Raw genomic sequence first — 20,704 nt, 5'->3', positions numbered from 1 at the left:
GCAAAATTGGGATGTGTGATACTGCTTGGGGGAAACTCCCGTTTCTTCACTTTGTGACATCGTTGCCTGATGTCAGCATGCCCAGACCCTACTGTACAGAGTTAGTGATGCTTGGGGCATCTATCACCTCTTTGCTCCAAGGATCTTGAGGCACTTTGCAGACATTGGGCCCAGTCTGCTAACAGATTTTGCTGGCTTCCACCGTGGGGGGAATGTGGGCTGCAAGCCCCTGTACGCCGCTGTAGTGCAGGCCCTTACCACAGTGACGGGGCGTTTCCGTCGCTGTATTAAATCCACCCCCTGGTCAATGGAAGAATTCTTCCATTGACCTAACTCTGTCTACAGTGAGGTGAGGCTGACCTAATTACATTGCTCAGGGCTGTGAAGAATTTTGCACCCTGTGTGATGTAGCTACTTGACCTAAGTTTAGAATCCTAGACCTCATAGAACCATAGTCTAACCCCCTGCGAAGATGCAGGATTTGTTGTGCGTAAACCTTCCAAGACAGACGGCTCCAGCCTCCTTTTGAAAACCTCCAGTGAAGGAGCGTCCACGTCCTCCAAAGGCGTCTGCTCCATTGGCCGACTGCTCTTACAGTTAGGGAGTTTTTCCTGAGATTTAATCTAAATACTATAGTTTGAACACGTTGCCTCTTGCCCTGCCCTCTGCGGCAAGAGAGAACAACTTTTCTCCATCTTTTTTATGGCAGCCTTTCAAGTATCTGAAGACCACGATAGATGTCCCCCCTTAATGTCCTCTTTTCTAGAGGAAGCCCAGGTTGGGTCTGTGAGTTATTACTTGGCCAGTGTTTGATTCTTGGGTGCCTATGAAATGAGAGGTGCTTTCCATGGGTAGGCTCCGGAGGAACAGGGGCATGTTCAGTATGGAACACGCAGGCCTGTTTGGAGACCTGCTTTACTGAGCTGCTTTACTGAGTTTCTTCCCTAGTCTACAAAGCGGGTCCTGAGTGGGAGGAATGAAGAGGTGTCCATAGAGTCTGGCTATATGTCAGTCCCTGCCTGTGGGGATCAGTGATCATGCTTCTCTGAGGGTTGGTTCAGCACTTGCTTTCCCTCCTGAGCAGCGGAGATCTGGACGGACAGATCCTTGCCTTCTCTCTCTTTAGTGATAAACATTGGGACACCTAAACTGTGGTCAGCCGCCCGGCCAGGAGTCACTCGCTTGTGAACTAGCATGGATCCCAACCAGCTGCATCCTCAACCTGGGCAGCTCCCAGTAAGGCCAGGTGCCCTCTGGATCCAAGCAGCCTGATGCTTCTCTGGCTGCTCCCCTGGGTTTGGTCCCCTGGGTTTGAGAGCGGGAGCTGTGCTAGCCAGAGCCAGGCACACTTGTCACATTCTTCCCTGATACCCGACTCCAATTTTGTCGGCCTGAGACTGTTCCCTCCTTCGTGTCATAAGAGCTGATTTGCAAGAACATTACAGAAGCCCTCCCAGGAACAGTGAATTGGAAGCAAAGCTTCAGGAATTAAAAGAATCGTTCTTGTCTTCATTCAGATCTCACTTACAAATCCCACCTTAGCCTTTCCGTTCCCGTTACCAGGGAGGGGGCTGCTGCCGGAAACGAGAGGCCAACTCCAACACAGTGCTGGTTGTTTCCACTAACCTAAGCGAATTACAAACACTTCTTGTTTATTGCATCGTGCCAGCAGTTGGATGATGAGTCTGATCGGGACCTGCCTGCATCTGCCTGGGTGCGCATGGACCAGTGGTCTATTGAAGGGCCTCTCTTGTTCGTTCCGGGGTGTCTCTAGGAACTTCTTTGAAGTGAATGCCTTGGTGAGCCTGTCTGGAACTCGCTGAATTTAATTTCTACTTCAGCCTACTCTTCCACACCCTCAGGGTACATTGCTCTCCACCCCTCACCCCCGAGCATGGCTCCTTCCCCTTTATCTACAGAGCAGTGACCCGGCGGTTGACCTGGATTGATTGTATCTTTGCTGGGTAGGGATCAAACATCAGATGAGTGCTTGTTTCCCTGTTGAATCGGTTTAGGGCAGCCCTGCCACTCCATCCATTCACTGCAGGAGACTCCTTGGACACGTGTGGCTTTAATCTCTCTCCGGGGCTGAAGCCAAGTGTGCGTCGATTCATTACTTAGTTCTCCAACTCGAAAATTCTAGTCTTTCTGCCCTGCTATGGAGCCATCATTCAAGGATCTCAGAGCATTCAACAGGCATAAGTTAATGCTGTTTCCCATCCCCCCTGCGACACCGGGAAGTGTTCGTCTCTCCATGTTATAGACGGGAAATTAAGGCACAGAGTAGCTAAGAGGATTTGTTCAAGGCCAAGTTAATGACAGAGCCGTGGATGGAACCCAGGAGTCCCAACTCTCTCTTTTGCTCTGAGCATTAGATCATATGCCCCCTTTCCTCGAGCAACAAGTCATGGCACAGAAATCGCAGCCTTAGCCCTCCTTGTGCTTTCCCGGCTCCAACAACTCAAGCTGGTCTCCCCAGCACGTGTATGGGAGAAAAGACACCACCTCCTTTGGCCCAGCTCTCTTGTCAGTGAAGTGAAATGTGATTTACTGGTGATGCTGCGGGGGGCGGGGATGCTGAGTGACTGCACTATTCATGTCCGTGTCAGCCCGCGCGCCTTAGCTTTGCCGGACATTGCTCTGCTGATCCATTGCAAATTGCTCTTTGTTGTTATCGCTGCTAGGTGGATTCGACCCAGGACAGAGTGGTAAAAAGGGAAGACGGAGAGAAATTAGCCAAGGTACGTGTGTCCTCGCAGCCCAAGACTTCGCCCAGATAAATTAGCTGCTGCTTGCACTTGCTTGGGAAAGTTGCATTTACAGTTAAGCTGCGAGGCTACAGCCGCTAAACAATGAGTCCCCGGGGCTGAAGGCTGGTGCAGGGGCCAGTCTGTAGTGGGAAGGAGCCTGCGCAGTGCTGCCTTGCATGGCCTGGCTTTTTCATTTCTTGTGTTTCTTTCCCCTCTCTCTCCTCTCCCTTCTCCCGCTCTCTGCCTCTCCTTGTGCTTTCCCAGCCCCTTCTCACCCCTCACGCTGCCCTCGTTTCGCCACCTCGCTGCTGTTTTCAGTGCTTGGCAGAATAACCCTCCCCCTCCTGGTATTTTTCCTAGCAAACCCTCCTGTCCTCCCAGGGTTTCCCCTAAAGGCCACGTTCCCCTCAAGACCACTCTCTGGCAGAGTCCGGTTCCAAAGCCTCTGTCACTTTGCACATCCGGAGTCAGATGGGTTTGTTAGGGACTGTGTCTGGAGCGGGGCTCTCTTGTACCAAGCAGACAGCATGAACCCGTGGCCTGTCCTGGGCCACTGATGGGTCTCGTACTGAGACGGGTCTTGTCTTGCAGGAGTACGGAGTGCCCTTCATGGAGACCAGCGCGAAAAGCGGCTTGAATGTCGACTTGGCCTTTACGGCCATCGCAAAGTAAGTTACCTGTCCTCCTGCTGCCTCTCCTGTTGGAATGCAATCTGCACCGCTCCCAGTTCTCCGCTCCCTTCCCGCACTGACACAAAACGAGTGTTCAACACTGAAACAGAAACCACAGCCCGCCATTGCCATGGCATTATCCTCTATCTTCGCATGCCACGGTATGGCGTGGGTCAGCTAGCTTCACCCCCAGCCCTCCTCTGCCACCAAGAAATAATCACAGCCCCCATCTTTAAACCAGCCCCTGGGATTTATTTCTCTTTTGTATACGCAGGGGAAAGTTCTGAGAAATGGCCATAAAAACCATTGAAGTTGACTCTGAATTCCATTAGTTTTTGGTACCAATCGTATCTAAGGAGCAAGATGAGTTGATTCTGAGGCTTTTTCTTGCATTGTCTTGCATCTAAGACTGATTTAGGAAAGCACTTAAACGTGTTTAACTTGACGTCTGAAACGTAACTTCAGTGGGACTTTAACCATGTGCTTAAGTGCTTTCCTGAGTAGAGACGCTTTCCTGAACCACAGCCTAAGTACCTAGCCCAGTCCAGCTTAGCTTGAGAATGAGCCACGGCCCATGGCACTGCGATGAAGACGGCATTGATAAAGGCTTTCCCTGCCTGTGATTTGCTCCCAGGGGTTCCTTTTACAGGCAAAGCGATAACCTCATGTCTGTCTCTCCTGCAGGGAGCTGAAACACAGGTCCATGAAGCTGCCCAATGAGCCCAAATTCAAGCTTCATGACTACGTGAAGAAGGAAGTCAGAGGCTCAGGATGCTGCAGATCCTAAAGTGCAGGCTCAGCAGCCAGGGCAGCTGTATAGAGACTCATGCCAAGTGTTCGTGTGCCACACTCCCTCCTCGTGGACAGTATGTGCATGTGTGTTCATTGTCTGTGTATTCTCGTAACGGTGAGCTGAGATGTGGAGTGAAAGGAGCAGAAGAAAAGGCTCTTTCCTGGCAGCCCCGACGCTGGCTCTGGTGTAGCCACTTCATTCCAGGCACCGCGGCCCAACACCCCATTGTAGTAGTATTCCTTAATTACATGCTGTGATCGCTTCAGGTGGGGTGTAAAACTTCAAGTTCCTCCCAGGGGGACAAAACCGTCTGTCCCACGTCAGTCACTGGGGACCTGTCCATTCCTGCGAGCTAACGGTTGCTAATCCTGACATGGGTCTGACGCAGACTTTCTCTAACGTGTCCAAAGAGGAGTTTGGTATTGGTCCACACGCACACCTAGACATCAAGAACTCCTGTTATCATGGTGACTGTTGATACTTAGTCCCTCTGTGGCCTTGGGCAAGTCATTTGACTGCCTTGTGCCTCGGTTTCCCCACCTATAAAATGGGGATGATAATACTTACCCAGCAGCAGAGGGCATTGTGAGGATTAATGTTCAAAAAGCTCTATAGAAGTGCTAGGTATTATTACATGACTGAGGGAAACTTCCCCCACTCATAACTGTTTCTGGGCTACCCCGCTCCATTCCATTTTTCTTTTCCCACTTGGGATTCAATTATGAAAACATTTTGGCCCAGGGTACATTTTGTGTGTATTATAGATCTATATACATGCCCAAGAAAGATCTCTGTTTTCAAGGCAAACATTTTTGTAGTCTCTCCCTTGTTACATACGTCAGTTTTACCATGTTGTGTAATATATATTCCTTGCTAGAGCCTTCTCCTGCTCTGCCCTGCAAAAGACAAGAGCTTAGCTGTCTTGTTTTGAGTAAGCTCCTGCAAACGTACCTATTGTACAGAGAAACCCTGATTGTTTACATGTTTGATAAAGGCTTTTGCTCTCCATTATTGCTGTTTCTAGTATTCTGAGTAAGTAAAAACCCCCAATGTATTGCAGCTTATTCTAACTATCTTAACGTGGCTGATAGCGTTTTCAGACTGCAATGCTGCTTTGATTTCTTTAAAACTCTTTTGGGATAGATCTTGCTTTCAGCTAAAGAAAACCAAGGAGAATGCTATAGGTTTTAACTGTACAGGTTTGTTAAAAGCCCTTTGCCAGCACTGTTCATTGGAATCCCCCGCCCCTTTGTCTTTTAGCAGTGTTATTTTTGTAATGTACTTCTAAATGCAATGTTTGGGAGAGTTCAGAGACATTGTTGCCAAAAGGGGATTTTTAACTGCAGATAGTTGCAGATTTCATATTTATGACTATCAGGGTTAATTGCACTGAATTTCCCAACACCACTTTAATTGTGAAATAAATAGTTATTTTAATCAGCAAATCAAACCCCCACCAGCTGCAAGCTGGTTGGGGATTACTTAGCCCATTAAAATCAACCCCCTTGTTCTGTTCAGCTGAACCAAGTTAAGTTGGGATGTTGCATTCTTTCCACACCTAAACCTTGCTCCTGCCAAGGGGAGCTTGGAGTTTGAAAGGAACACAGGATCCAGGCACAGCCACTGAAGCAATGGTCTCAGGCCGCAGAGAAAGTCACTTTTCCACAATGAACTACTTTAATGGTGAGTGTTGTACAAAGAATTGCAGATACTCTGTTAAGGTCAGTTTGATGCATTTTTAGTAGCAGCGTAAGGGCAAGGAAGAGTCCTAAAAAGAAAAGCTGCAACCCAGGCCTCGTCAAAACATGGCAATTATTTCCCCTGGAAATTTTGCAATTTTTCCTTAAATTTCTCATTAATTTTTTTCGGATTTTTGCTTAAAACCCGTAAACAGATTTTTTTTTTTATTTTCATAAACCAAAAACCATTTTTTTCTTCAAAACAAGCAAAAAAAAATTTACCAAAAAAAAGTTGGATTTGCTTTTTTGTCAAAAAATGTTTTGGTGAAAATCTTTGGACAGCTGTCCAGCACTGCAGCAGGTAACATGATGTGAACCTTGGCCTGAAGAGGGAGATGCTGATAAATCCCAGCTCTCCGCTATAAATAACTGACCCCACCAGGCGTGTTATTGGACAGGACTCAGTGTGCTGTTCTGCAAGTGTTTGCAGGTAACGAAATGCATCGTGCGGACCACACTTCGGGCAGTTGTCTCCATGCAGCTGGTGTGCCCTGTAGCAGGGCCCAGTGAAGTGCAATGACTGCACTGGATTCAGCAAACTTGTCTGATCCTCTCCTGGTCAGAGCTGTGTCTGAGAGATCATAGAAGCCACATGCAGGGAACAGAGTGTTTTTGAAAAGATGCAAGTGGACAGCATGTTTTAATTGGCATTTGTTCAGCAGTGCAAAGATGGTTTAAGATCTCTTGCCTATTCTCCAGAGAAACTATTTTGTGTGAGTAAATACAGCACATCTCTTGTGAGGAAACAGTGTGCTACCTTTTAAATATAAGCTACTTGCTCTGTGTAAAGGTAGCCATGTGTTGCAATAACCACGCGAGTCTCACATTAGACCACAGAACTATCCGCCTTAAAATCACCCAATTCGTGGCTGTTTTCACTTTTTTCAAGCTTGTAGGCAGCAGCAAGGGCAGAGCAGGAGTTGGAGATTGAGTCTGGCCAAGGGCATTACAGTGTGCAGGTGAGCTTTGCTGTGCTCCTGTTGCTGCTAACATCAGTAGCTGTCCTGCCTGCCCAGCTGGCAAACAGGTTTTTTCTTAGTTAGCCAGCCTCATTCCCTCTTATTAGACTGCACATAACCGCTTTGGCTGAAAATATTAATGGAGAAAAGTGGCATTCCTCTTTATTGACTCTGCTGCTGCTGACTGTGCACCAATATTCTGAGTCACTACAGTGTATTTGCAGAACGCCTAGGCAGAGGCAGGTTTCAGAGTAGCAGCCATGTTAGTCTGTATTTGCAAAAAGAAAAGGAGGACTTGGGGCACCTTAGAGACTAACCAATTTATTTGAGCATGAGCTTTTGGGAGCTACAGCTCACTTCATCGGATGCTTCCAGTAAAGTGAGCTGCAGCTCATGAAAGCTTATGCTCAAATAAATGTGTTAGTCTAAGATGCCCCAAGTCGTCCTTTTCTTTTCAGGCAGAGGTAGTTGTCTAGGGCTAGGAGAGGACCTAGCAGAAATATACATGGGGACATTAGCGCATCACTACTGTTCATTTGAGCAATGAGAGTCTGGATCTGGCCTCTGGAGCACGCACTTCTCCTTTTGATCTGCAAAGCAAAGTCCTTCAAGGACTTCATGGACCTTTCTGCTCTTCTTCTTGGGTCTGGTGCCGCTGTGTGGCACCTAAAGGAAGTACTTCCCCCTGCCTGCCGCTGAACTGGAAATTGTCAGAACCCAGCACTAGTGAACTTAAGCCATTCCTTCAGTACCTAATGTAGTGAAATCACCCATAAATTGAAAATTGTTAGATTCTGCTTTTAAAAAAAAACAAAAAAACCCCCCAAAACTAGTTTTCAGTGGTCTAACAGCACCTGAACTTTCTCAGTGTGGAGAAGCACATGGTGAGCCCCCCCTGCAAGATACCAGCCTCATTCACTGTATAGAGATGCCAAACAGTGACGGCTAATTGCAAAATCCTTCTGGAAAACTCATCAGTATACTTAATCCTAAAGTTCTGGTAGATTGCTGCCTCTCTCCTAGCAGGGCATAATCCTTTGATCTTTGCTGTCTTTATTAAAGATGAAAAGAACCCCCACCTCCATTCTTTAAAATCTGCCGGTAGGAATAGAACTATTTAAAATCAGATATTTGAGTAAAAAATGTCAATGTCACTGCAGTGTGCTTTCCTGCCTTCCTCCCCAATTAAATCCCCCTGGTGTGAAGCAAACACTGAGTGTTTTAATAGCAGAAATTAACAGCCAGTATCAAATAACTGATATTTTTTCTGGTTAAAAGCCTAGACTTTAAAAATAAGACTAAATATCCCACTGCACTTGATTAAAGGCCTTTCTGCTGCTTGACTTCTGCAATCTATTTCTCAAAACTAACCTAGACTCTACTGCAGCACCTCCTGGGACTCGTATAAGTTCTTGGCATCTATTTTTACATGGGCTTTTACTGCCACCAAGCAAGGAAGAATTATTCAGTCCATTCAATCATAAACAAGCCTAAGAACTCAGTGTTGTGTGCACTAAAAACTTGCTGTCAGTTGTTTTACACTTTTTAATGTTTGTTCCTCTTAATAAATTTTTTTTAAATGAGCCTCTGAGTCTTGACAATGGTATCTTGGTTTCAAAATAGAGAGCTAAGTAGAAACAAAAATAAAACCCAACACCATCAGCTGTTTAGTTACCCAACCCACAAAAACCCCTTCCACTGCTGTAGGAAGCACCTGTACTACAATCTCTGATCTCTCAATCGCTTCCATCAGAGAACTAACATAGGACCGGCCACACTGGGTCAGACCAACGGTCCAGCCAATCCAGTGTCCTGTCTACCGACCGTGGCCAATACCAGGTGCCCCAGAGGGAAGTGAACCTAACAGGTAATGATCAAGTTCTCTTTTAAACCCTATTATATAGTCTTAGCCTTCACAACCTCCTCAGGCAAGGAGTTCCACAGGTTCACTCCGCACAGTGTGAAGAACTTCCTTTTATTTGTTTTAAACCTGCTGCCCATTCATTTCATTTGGTGGCCCCTAGTTCTTATTATAGGAACAAGCAAATAACTTCTCTTTGTTCACTTTCTCCACACCACTCATGATTTTTATAGACCTACCATATCCCCCCTTAGTCTCCTCTTTTCCAAGCTGAAAAGTCCTAGCCTCTTTAATCTCTCCTCATATGGGACCCATTCAAATCCCTCATTTTAGTTGCCCCTTTTCTGAACCTTTTCTAATTTAAACTGACTTCACTGCTGGACTGAATTGCACCAGGGGAGAAAGATCATATACCTACCCAGGCAGGAACAGATTTGCCAAGTAAACTACATTTCAGATTTCCCAACTTCTCCCCGAATTTGCTCTAGGCAGAGTCCAATGTTCACTCCTGTACTTTTCTACTCAGAACACCTACATTGTCTACTGCTCTAGGCTAGGCCAATTAACTTCAGCTTTATGGTAGGTATCCAAAAAAGCCAGGAGTTTTCTGCATAATTCCAAGGCAAGTCAAATCAAAGGTTTAACCTTTCCATACTTCTCTTTGGAGATACACCTCAACAAGTGTAGTGAATTTACTATTAAATCCTGCTAGTAACAGACTGATACAGTTCATCTTAACCTGTGATGTGAGTAGACTATTCTGTAACAATCAATCTGCTCTCTCTCCCTCTAGAGCCTACATTGTCATACCTTCCACCAAGGAAGGCTGTGAAAAGCACTGCAGCTTACACCACTACTCCCAAACTGCTTCAAAGAATAGAGCTTTTATATTGGAGGTCCTGACCTAGCCAATGGATAGCATGTTCAGGATACCATCAAACACACACACTAATGACTTAGCATTAGATACTTTGTCAAATGTTTATGAAAATTTGAGTTCCATACTCAGTATTGAAAATTAAGTAAATCCAGCTCAGAGGCCATTGTTCTCCTTGACTAAGACAAGTTGTTTGGTATTGCCACAAGTTTGCCATTCAATATAATTTGACTTTTTCTTTGTAGCTTATTTTTTTCCAAATATCAAGACAGCTTTCTTCCATCACTGGCCTAAAAAAAGTGACGGACTTCTCTATCCATTACTGAAGGCCAGAGTAGTAAACCACAGAATTCCTCATTGCATCAACCATGGTAGAATTAGATAACACATTCTAGCCAGATGTTTAATCAAGCTTATTAAAAGGGGGTTTCTCATTTGGACTATATCTACCAAAGTCCAAAGCCATCTTTGAAAACAGAAGATTTGTTACTTTAAATGGGGATAAATCTTCCCACCTCACCAGAATAAGGCTAATGGTTATTGAACCTTGGGCCAAAGCTACATGCCACAGAGCAGCATGGAATTAAGGATCATCTTTTCCAGATAAAACAATTCTTTCCTCCACACCACAACATTTTAACAGCATATTCTTCTCCTGCTCCCCCACCATAGGCTCTTCCAATAAGCAATGGAACCACCATTGGTGGTCATATCAAAGGGGAAACTTGAAGTTCCTGTTTTAACCTTTTATTTAATATGTTCTATATATTATTTGTAAAGATAAAGCCAAAGAAATGCCCCCTGCCCTTCAAACAATACTGAGTTTTATGGCAGTTTAGACCAGCACTCCAGAAAGTTCCATGTGCACAAACAACCTTCACCCAGGAGTGAACATTTCTTTGACATGTTGTGTGAATGAATAGGCAAGTCTCACATTAAAAGAGCAGCAAGTTGTTTCACTCTGTTTAATAAGACTTACATGTCATTTACATTCATACAATATACTTTTCATGTTTCATTCAAAATGCGTAACAGGTCACAAGTGCTTTAAAGTAAATCCAAATTACAGCCTCTGCATTTGAATTAGAGATTTACAGTCCTTTTGATGCCAACAATGGAAGTGAGCTGCTCTTCTGGTCCATTTCATTCCTACAAAGAGACAGCAGCATTACACTCCAACCAGTAAATACATAGTAGTAAAACAGGTAGCAAACTGACTCCCCCCTGCATAGATTACAAACTTCTCTATTCCAGTCCTTGTCAGAGGATTTTCACCTTTACCTGAACAAGATTTAAAACTAGTCTGAGCCTCAGCCAAGAAAACCATAATCAAATACTGCAGGTACAGTTTTCAGACGAGGTGTCAGAAATAAAGTCAATCATCATTGGCTCAAGTTTAGAGTTTGCTGGCCCAGTTGAAACATGCAGACTTCATGGCCTCATTTTAACAAGAGTCACTGGTCTAGACTCACCTCTACTTGCGCTGACCAGACCATTGAGCAACCTAAAAAAACCACACCAGTTAATACATCTCAAACAAGGAATGATAGCTACAAGTACAAAGGTGCAGCCTCGGGCATGAAGTGTAATCAAGTACTGCTTGGGCAATACTCATACGGGGTGTCAGAAATTGAAAGCTCATCACAGGCTACCCTTGGCAGGACACACATTGCAAGGGCCACAACAGCAGCTGGTCCGACCTTTACCTTGGGCAAGCGTGCGTCAGTAGCAGACCCCAAGGGTAAGTATATATACTAGAAAAAACAGGTGCATTAAAGCCATGCCAGGGAACAAGTTTTAAACAGCGCATACGCAGGACAGCTGTAACACGTTAGCCCGCCGTGCGGCTTACGTCCACACTTGGCATGGGGCGGGGGGATGCGATTCCCAGTTCGCGTCCAGGGAAGCGAGCTGTCGCTCGCGAAAGCTTATGCTCAGATAAACTGGTTAGTCTGTAAGGTGCCACAAGTCCCCCTTGTCTTTTTCCGGTTTACACGGCTACGCCTGCACGGACATCGCGCACCGCGCTGAGTCTACACGAGCGGGGGGAATCAACCCCTGCCCGCCGCTCCAAGTGTAGACCCGCCCAGCCGGCACGTGCGCCACCCCCACCCTGCCTTGCTCACACTAGGCATCAGCCCTCCGCGGCCCCAGGCGTCTAACACGTGCCAGCCGGGGGGGGTCTGGGCCGCATGGCCCCGCCCAGCGAACACGGGTTCCAGCCGCCACCGGCCCGTCCGCACTAGAGCTGGAGAGCGTGTTAGCCGCCCCGTGTCTAGCCCCCTCCCCGCAGGCAGCCCCCACACCGGGGCCGGGCCCGGACGCCTGGGTTCCGGCCCCTCCCTCAGCGCGGAGCGTCCCGCGGGCTGCCCGGAGGGCCCGGGCCGGCTCCCCCGGCAAGAGGCCGCCGCAGCGCCTCGGCGCGCCCACGAGCCCCCTCACCTCAGCCACCTCCGCGCAGAGAGAGAGAGTCTCCGCCCCCTACCGCGACCTTTATGGCCACCCCCGCCTCCCGCACAGCCAGTCACAAACACTCGTTTCGGAAAAGCCCCGCCTCCTCCGGCTCTAATTGGTAGCTGCTCCCCCCACGCACCAGTCCGGCCAGAGACTCGTTTTTAGCCGTGCGATTGGGCAGGAGCTTTGAGGGACGTACATTAGTGGCCAATAGTGACATGGATTGCAGCATAGAGTGAGCAGATGAGCACCAATCAGGGCAAGGCGGCCTAGGGCTGCTGGGGTTTGTAGTCCATGAGCCACGGGGTTCTCTGGCGGGTGGGTGGGGGGCTGCCGATGAGGGACTACAACTCCCAGGGAGCCCTAGGACCTGCGCTTCCGGCCTGGCTCGGCAGGCGCAGCAAGCGCCGGGGCAGCAGCTGGAGGAGGCGGAGGGGCAGCAGATCACTATGGGCCGGTACCGTCCAGCCGCGGTCGGGCCGCCGCCGCCGCCGCCAGGTGAGTGCGGGGCCGGGGATCTGGCGGGCCGGGGCCCCCGGGGACGGATGGGGGTCCCGGCCCTGAGGCTGGGGAGCCCTTGGGTGAGGGCCGGGGGATGGAGGGGGAGGGGCTGTGGGGGGCCGGATCACGAGGGGGTGCTGTAGGGTGGGGGGAGGGGCTGTGGGGGGCTGGATCACGAGGGGGTGCTGTAGGGTGGGGGGAGGGGCTGTGGGGGGCTGGATCACGAGGGGGAGCTGTAGGGTGGGGGGAGGGGCTGTGGGGGGCTGGATCACGAGGGGGTGCTGTAGGGTGGGGGGTTGGATCACGGGGAGCTGTAGGGTGGGGGGAGGGATTGTGGGGGGCCGGATCACAAGGGGGAGCTGTAGGGTGGGGGGGCTGGATCACAAGGGGGCGTTATGGGGGCAGTGGGGGGAGGGGCATGGGGAGGCACCTAGGGGTGAAGGATCTGTGTCTGGGGAGGGGGGGCTTTGTGGGGGAGACTGTGGGGGGAGACCCGGGGAGGGGGTGTGGGGCAGGCTGCAGGTGAGGAGAATGGGGATGGGATCTGTTGGGGGAGGCTGTGGCCAGTTGTGTGACAGGGGCACTGGTGTGATCTGTTCCCAGCGCTGCCACAGGGGCGCAGTTTGATCTCACATGTACGGGCGGCGACCGGGCTTGCTGCTCGATGCAGGGTCTGCTGCAGGAGCTCCTGGTAGATACTCAGCATCTCAAGGGTTAAGAGGCTGTTGGCCTCTATGCATGGGGGTTACACTGTGAGTTGTTGCACTCCTATTGGTTACCCTTGCAGGGGAATGACAAGCCTGACACATTATTGCAACAGATGTTCTATGCTGCACCTGTGTTTAGTTAACTGGCTGACAGCTGTGTGGAGGTGCTGAGCGCTGCAGTTGGCCACTGGATAAAGCTATGCACACGGCTCTCTGGGATGACTCTCTTGGTGGCTGTTTCTTTGTCTTTTATTAAAAGTTAAATCATTTGTTAAATCCCAATAGGGGATGTGTGACTGTCCAGTGCACAATAAAGCCAGGTCTCCTGTCTCCTTATGGGACGTAGGCCTCAGTAAGTCTTGACTGCCTCTCGCTCTCCCTATCTCTTATCTCAATATCTTCTCTCTGCTAGGTGCTGTTTTATGTACTTCTTTATCATACAGTACATTTCAAATCTATATTGGCTAGTTGTGTTGCATGTCCTGCCCCTGGGGCATGTGCTGTTGATTGTCCTCCATTTCTCTTGATCACCTTAATAATCACATTTCCTTCAGGTTTGTGCCCTTAGCTTTCCCATTACTTGTCTCTCAATATGCATTTAGTAGTAAGATTCTGCAATAGCCTCAAGGATATTTTGGTTACAGATCTTCCTCTTTGGGGCAGAGTAGAAAATTGCTCTTTGAATCTTTCATCTCAGATGGCCTCTTCAGTTCCGCTTGATTTTCGTGCCAACGTCTAGCTGCTGTCCATGTACCAGAGCCATTTTTTCCTACTTGATCAGATTTCAACCCACCGATCTTTTTTGTTCTGTGGAGCTATGAAGCATGGGCTCTCTTTCAGTTCAGCTTGCCTTCGTGCTGGGATCCCATTGTAAGCCACTAAGCGGGAACCTGTCTGCTGTATGCGGATAGACATGAAAGGAAAGATCAGTGTAGACCTCAACAGCTGTTGATGCACATATAACAAGTCAGGAGCAGGTTACTGTGTTCTCCCTGTGAAGATTAACTACACTGCAAAGAACTCCTGTGTGGCATTAATGTATTTTCTGAACTTTGAAAATAGTACCAAATCCTTCCTTTCTGCTCTGGTAAGTTCAGTTTTTCTCCTTAAAGTCCCTGTGCAGTTTTAATTCACCTCTCTCCTAACCTGATTAGCATTAGTAGTAAGTACCTTTGCATTTCAGCATAGAATGGTTGCTGGGTGAGCGATCGCTTTGTAGAACTGGAGGATCATTTGGTTACATTTGCTATGCGCTCTGGGATGGAAGGGCTGTATAAGTGGGTGAGGGCCAGACAGTGCCGTGGTTACCCTTGCTATGCAGAATGGCGGAAAGCAGGTCAGCCATCTCCATAACAGCATCCCTACCTGCTTCTCTAGATGGCCGTCTGTCTGAGGGAAGTGGGTAGGTCAGGGAGAATGTGCATTGCCCTTCTTCCCCTCCCCACTGGCTCTGGAGAGTTTCCCACTGAAACTCCTAAGGGCAAGCACTAGCTGAGGACTGAGTTGTGTTGCCAGGTAATGGTGAGGGGGACACACAAGGACTCCATGCCCAAAGACCTGTGTCCCTGCAGGATCCTTGCTTTGTTCTGCAATGTTTCCCCAGCAGAAGAATGCAGAGAGATTTTCTTGGCGTTTCCTGGCCCCATATGGGTATTACTGCCCAGAGGCACAGATGTGCCAAAATCTGTCACATGCATCAGGTGAGATGAAGGAATGGAAATATGTGTTAACTACTTGCCTCTCTTTGCATGCATGGCCACGTAGGCTAGGAATTGATTTGTATCCATATGTATGACAGTGAATATTTATATACATTTACATACATAAATGCATAGGGTTGTTCAGTTGGCATGGGATTTTAAATAATTCTTGTATATAGATATCTACCTGCCATGGGTGTGAAGGGGTTAACAGTGCAATTTTCTGAATAAGGATAAAACATGCATGTACAAATAAAATTTATCCAGGGCCTGATTGATATCCATTGAAGTCAATGGAGAACCTCCCATTTACTACGTGGGCATTGGTTCAGACACGAATCTGTCTGCAGTAGGCATGCTGAAGTATGTATGTGGTAACAGGAGTGTGAGTATCTGGTAAATCAGCTGTAAAACCTGTAAATCTGCAGTAAAACCTACGATAGGCCACACTCCTCACAGAGGAAAACCATTCTGGACCTAGCAGCTGTTGTAATGTCTGAAATAGAGAGTGAGCCATTGACCCCCATTGAAGGGTTGATGTTGACTTCCGCTGGCACTGCAGGATCTTGACACGTCTGAAAATGTTGACACTTGGTTAGGTGCTGGAATGTCGATTTCGGGCCTAACTTTCCACACCCGAGTTTGAAGATTCTGAACCTAAGCTCTCTGGGAAAAGCTGAATGTAGCTAATCAAACAGTTGTGACTTATGGCTTTAAGGGTTACCCGGGAATATAGAAGGCTGGGTTGTGGATGCTTTGTTGACATGCTGACTATGTTCCTAACGCTGCTTATAGCAGAGAGAGCTGAGAAATTATGCTGGTTTCAGGCAGGGCCTTGTGGGATTCTGCAGGGAATCGAGGAAGTGTTGGTTGCAAGACATTGCTTCCTGCACCAGGTCTACCTGACATAATTTCTGCACTAGTCAGCACTTGTCACTTACAAGTTTCAGTTTAAATCTTATGCCCCAAAACCTCTTTTGCATACATGTTGCTCTCCCATTTGTCCAGCCTTGTCAGTTTCCCAGTCAGAAGAAGATGAACTGTTCAGGAATGTACGGGCAGCTGAATCTAGCCAGCACATGAAGGGCTCACTGATGTAGGTGTCAGCAACTGAGACAAGCTTGAACATTTAAAAATAAATTCAGCCCCAAGTTCCTACATTGTCAAATTAATTGCTGTTAAAATCCACCCTTAGCAAATCGCAACAGAGGGTTCCTTCATCCACTGGCAAGAGCTGGGAGTTTTGTTCCCATCAGTTAGTGTTTGTGCAGCTCTTGGAACATGCCAAGGTTGCTATTATGCGAGCTGCCAAGAGCAGAAGCCTGGATACACTTTCTTTAAATAGGAGATTGCAGCCGCATACAGTAACTTGCTAAAGAATCTCTTTCTGTTACAGGTTCCTCTGTGTGGCTCTCTGGGACTTCATCTGCCCAGTCTCTCCCCAGCAGGAACTCTGCCGGGTTTTGGAGCAGGCCGTGGCGCTCTGTGACAGAGGATATGGGGGGAGGAGGAACATCTCGCACCTTTGGAGTTCTGAGAAAGGGAGGCAAAAGGTTCCTTGCAGCCAAGGCTCACTGGGCACAGTCTACAGGGCTCCACATTGCCGGAGTCCGAGTCCAGACACTCCCCAGAAAAGGAGTTTGCTCCATTGTAGCCCAGCCCTATTCTGCTCAATAACAATCCCTGCAGTGAAGGCAAAGATCTGGGCAGAGAGGGATTAACCCTTTCCTTACCAATCCATTCCATTGCATTTGTTTAACCTATCTGTAGCTGTACCGTGCTCATCACTGGAGAAGCACTGAGGTGAGTGCATTGTGCAGTCAGCTCTTTGGAACACATTCAGCAGTTATCACTTAAAGAAATCCGTAGTTATCATTATTCATTGTGTTACCGTATTGGCTAGAGGCCCCAGCTGAAAATGGGGCTCCATTTTGCTAAGTGCTGCACATGTACATAGTAAGAACCGGGCCCTGCCCCAGAGAATTTAGAACCTAAATGGACAAGATGGGAGAAAGGGCTTGGTATTTGACAGTGAGGAACTGAGGCCCAGAAAGATGAAGTGACTTGCCCAAGGACACATGGGAAGTCGGTGGCAGAGGAAATTGATCCCAGCTCTCCAATCCCAGTGCCTTCACTCCCATGTGGTGTGGGTGGCGCTTACTGCACTATTTCCCAGAGTCAGACTGAGAAATGCCACAGTAAACTCAAACAGGACAATCTGGAAAGTTCTGGATTCGTTTTTTGGAGTGCTCTGCACTGTGGCTGATCTTGCTCCACTGCAAATAAAATGCCTCAGCAAGGTGTGGCTGGGAAAAGGTAAAGATCAGTTTCTCTCTGGTGAAATGTTCCTAAGTGGTGTTGGGCAACCAAGGCCAAACTGGTGCACAAAGGGGTAGGTGTAAGCGTCCAGTGAGTGAAAATAGCTCCAGCAAGGAAGCCGAAGAGATGTGGTGGTGTTAGGTAAGAGTAGTACCTGTATTAACGCCTGGACAGCCATCAAAGCTGTATTCGTGCTGCCAGGGTGAGAAACACAGAGGCAAGAGGTCTGGGAGGTTGTTCAGTTCAGTTTGTTGTTCTTGATTGTGCAACTCCCAATAAGGCTAGGACCTGCTCTGCAGGAAGCTGTGTCATGTGACGAGCTGGAGGGGAATTACAGAGGAAGGGATTGTGAAGTGAATATGTTTACTTGGGACTGATTCTGAGTGGTGGTGAGGATCCTGCAACTTCCAGTTGACTTTAGGGTGTGCTGTGGGTGCCCAGCACCCTCAGGATCAAGCCTCTTTTTATTATGTTTGATCTTAACAGTCCCTTCTGGCTTTAAAATCTATAAATCTTCCGCTGAGGTAATGTTAGTCTTTCAGACTGCTTATGGCCCCGGTCAAACAACACACCTCCTCCATCCGTGTCATCTGAAGGACGCAGGGGAGAAGATCCTTCCTTGTCTTATTTCTGCACCCTTCGATTAGGAAAATAAGCAACATTTAAAAATCCTGTTTGCTTTTCATCCTTTTACGCTGCTTCCCACACACTCCGGCGTCACTTTGTTCTCTTTGGGCAACAGATCCGGGCTTGCTCGGTTTCCCGAACTGGCACAGTCCCATCACTGCGGCGTTGGGGGTCTCAGTGGTGCATTCGAAGATTTGAGGGAGGAATTTTCAAATGGGCCCTGCACTGGTCTAGCTCAGCTCCCACTGAAGTCAAGGGTAAAATTCCCATTGATTGAAATGGGAGCAGAGTTAGGCCAGTGCAGGGCACATCTGAAAATCCCACCACCAATTTAAAAAACAAAGCCAAAAAACACGTGTTTAGTCCAAATGTCACTGACAGAGTTTTGGTTCATTTTGGATGGTGCAAACTGTCCTCTTCCCCTTAACGGAGCCTCTCTTGAGCTTCAGCTGAGTCAACAGTGACTCTTAGGAGCTAGGAGAAAACATAAATAGGGGTTTGATTTGAAAGCAATGGAAAAAGAGCCATGTGTGTTTCCCCTTGGAGATAACTGGCTGCAGCAGGGGCAAACCTAAAATCCTACGACCGGATTCTTATCTCATTGGAGCAGGTTTCACAGGCCTGTAACTCCAGTGAGCCGCCTCCTGATCTATGCCAGTGTGACAGGCTCTCCGCTCAGTAACAGGGCTCTTTGTGATCACAACAATTCCAGTCACCCCAGCGTTCCCTGGGCAGGTCTGCAAACCATGAGCTGCTGTTTATTAAACTGCTAAACACTATGAATAGTTTGAGAATTTCTGCCCTTCTTTGGCCCAGTTCTAAAATCCCTCTGGAGCGAGCACTGTATGTACTAACCTCTCCTTGGAGGTTTGTCAGGCCAGAGTAAATCCGTGTGTGGGGAGGGTTTTCCTTGCTAGTCTAAATCTCTTCAGACTCTGAGAACAACCCAGACGAAGCCGAAATAGAGAGTTGGGATTGGCTGAGCTGTGGGATTTTCCATCTGAATTTACATATCACCCACTTCTCTGCATGCCTTTCTGTTTACATCACTTAAGAGCCAGCGATACACACAGACACGCACGCAGATAGTGGAAGAGACATTTTGAAAGAGTAAAAGTCTGCTGGAGCTGGAGCGCTTTGTCCTGGGAGCCACTTGGTGAGCTTTGCTTCTTGCTTCCAGCTCGAATAGCCCGAGTGAATTTCGCACGAGGTAAAGCCCTGTGTAAGGAGTGTCCTGTGCATGTCAGCAGAGTTTCTGTTTGAAGCATAGTCGGAAGGTGGCTGTTGTTTTTTAGTAATCAGTGACAAGCGAGGGAAGTATTATGCGTGTTCATAGCTGTATGCAAAGCTAAGTAAGGAAGCTGAATGGAGCTAAAATTCAAGTCCCGTTTGGAAGTGGCTGTTACCCTTCGCCTGCACCTAATTGCAATACCTTACGATATCTTAATGTGCTTGTCTATAAGGTCAGCTTGATGCATCATTAACCCTTTCCTGTGCAGTGATCGGGGGACTTCACATTTCCAAACCTGTCACAAGTGCTAACTAAGGAGGTCTCATATGTCAGCTACTCTTGAAGCTGCCACTCCATTGTAAAGTGCTCTGTGTTATTTAAAGGAAACGTCTGAGTGTTTTATTAGTATGGGAGTTGATACATTTTCGATCTAAAAGCTGCTACTGAATTTCTGCGCTTACATTTGGAAATCACCATTGTCACAAACTTATCTGAAGGAATCAAGGGTCTGTTTTCAAGTGTCAAAGTGCACGGGCTTCCTAGGTCCATTCATGGCTATCTTTTGCAATCCCTGCTCTCCGTAGTCTCTGTTTCCTTTGCTCTGATGCTAGTTGAAAGTTTCTCTAGCAGTAGTGTTGGTTGGCTTTCATTGTGTCTGATTGTTTCTGTTTTAAGCAGCGAAGTCAGGGAGATGTAGTAATATGAGCAGACAACTGAAACGCACTGAAATTTTTCTCTTCTCATTGCTTTTGTGACACTTCTAGTAAGGGGGCAATGGTTGGCATATTTCAGATGAGTCTTTAAAGCAAACCAGTTGCACCCAGAACATGGGTAAAGCAAGTCATCCAATTTCAAAGCAGTATGAAAAAAAATGGAAGCTACATATGTTTGGGTAGAGATTATGGCTTGTGTTTCTCGGAATGCCTTTCAGCCAGAAGAATCCCCGTAGAGTTCTTTAAATGGAATTGCTGGACCCTGCCAGAGGAATGCGGCCACCATTAGCATGGAACATAGTGGCTGTTTAACGGCGGACAACAGCAGTACACAACAGTTTAGGACAGGAGGTAAAGAAGAAATAGTCATACAATTGGGGTGAGTTTTAGGAAGGCAGAATGTAATGTGCTGCTTTTAGTGTCGAGGGTGAGGCAGGTTTTCTACCACTTGGCAACAGTTCCCTTGATATTGACAGGGATTTCTTTGATCACTTATTAAACTTTACCACTGGGTATTTGGTGGTGTTTAAATCTCTTCACAATTCAAGTGAAAGATAGCTTTTAAATCCACTGCAACCAATGTGAGTCAAACACCAAAGGTTTGATTGATTGAGGACAGATTAGCTTCTGTTCAGCTGCTGCTTTTTCACAGGCAAATTCCTCGGCCACAGAATATCTGAGGAGCCTGTGTATGAATTATGGGAGCTGGGGAGGTGAGAAGTGTAGGGGCTGAGATCAGGGTCTGTGTTTGTACAGTAAGTTCCGTGGTCTGTTATCACTACTTCTGGGTTGGTCAGCAAAT

General features: G+C 47.6%; 2 protein-coding genes, 1 long non-coding RNA gene and 2 other non-coding genes across 8 annotated transcripts in view; 2 read left to right on the top strand and 3 right to left on the bottom strand.

Moving 5' to 3' along the window:
* RAB26 (RAB26, member RAS oncogene family) overlaps window positions 1–8,436 on the top strand; it is a 210,423-nt gene extending 201,987 nt beyond the window's left edge. The window contains exons 7-9 of the mRNA XM_074965011.1: window positions 2,685–2,741; window positions 3,342–3,418; window positions 4,106–8,436. Of these exons, the coding sequence (XP_074821112.1) occupies window positions 2,685–2,741; window positions 3,342–3,418; window positions 4,106–4,208 (237 nt within the window). The 3' untranslated portion in view covers window positions 4,209–8,436. The remainder of the gene's footprint in view (window positions 1–2,684; window positions 2,742–3,341; window positions 3,419–4,105) is intronic.
* Window positions 8,437–10,166: 1,730 nt separating this feature from the next.
* Window positions 10,167–12,151, bottom strand: LOC141994333 (uncharacterized). Its single transcript, XR_012641098.1, has 3 exons — window positions 12,093–12,151; window positions 11,123–11,154; window positions 10,167–10,799 (listed from the first exon to the last, which is right to left on the bottom strand). It is a non-coding gene; the product is annotated as an uncharacterized LOC141994333 (long non-coding RNA).
* Window positions 10,956–11,041, bottom strand: LOC141995488 (small nucleolar RNA SNORD60). The gene has a single exon (XR_012641336.1). It is a non-coding gene; the product is annotated as a small nucleolar RNA SNORD60 (small nucleolar RNA).
* LOC141995489 (small nucleolar RNA SNORD60) lies at window positions 11,218–11,300 on the bottom strand. The gene has a single exon (XR_012641337.1). It is a non-coding gene; the product is annotated as a small nucleolar RNA SNORD60 (small nucleolar RNA).
* Window positions 12,152–12,469: 318 nt separating the features above from the next.
* Window positions 12,470–20,704, top strand: part of TRAF7 (TNF receptor associated factor 7) — a 52,733-nt gene continuing 44,498 nt past the window's right edge. The window contains exon 1 of one of the 4 annotated variants that reach the window (XM_074965007.1): window positions 12,470–12,602. The gene's annotated coding sequence lies outside the window, so the exon portion shown is untranslated. Of the gene's footprint in view, window positions 12,603–16,704; window positions 16,816–18,978; window positions 19,169–20,704 lie in introns of those variants that run through there. The other 3 variants (XM_074965010.1, XM_074965009.1, XM_074965008.1) reach the window with 3 other exon arrangements.

The sequence above is a fragment of the Natator depressus genome, chromosome 10, assembly GCF_965152275.1.
Source record: "Natator depressus isolate rNatDep1 chromosome 10, rNatDep2.hap1, whole genome shotgun sequence".
Taxonomy (NCBI): domain Eukaryota; kingdom Metazoa; phylum Chordata; order Testudines; family Cheloniidae; genus Natator; species Natator depressus.
This window is presented reverse-complemented; position numbering and strand designations above follow the sequence as displayed.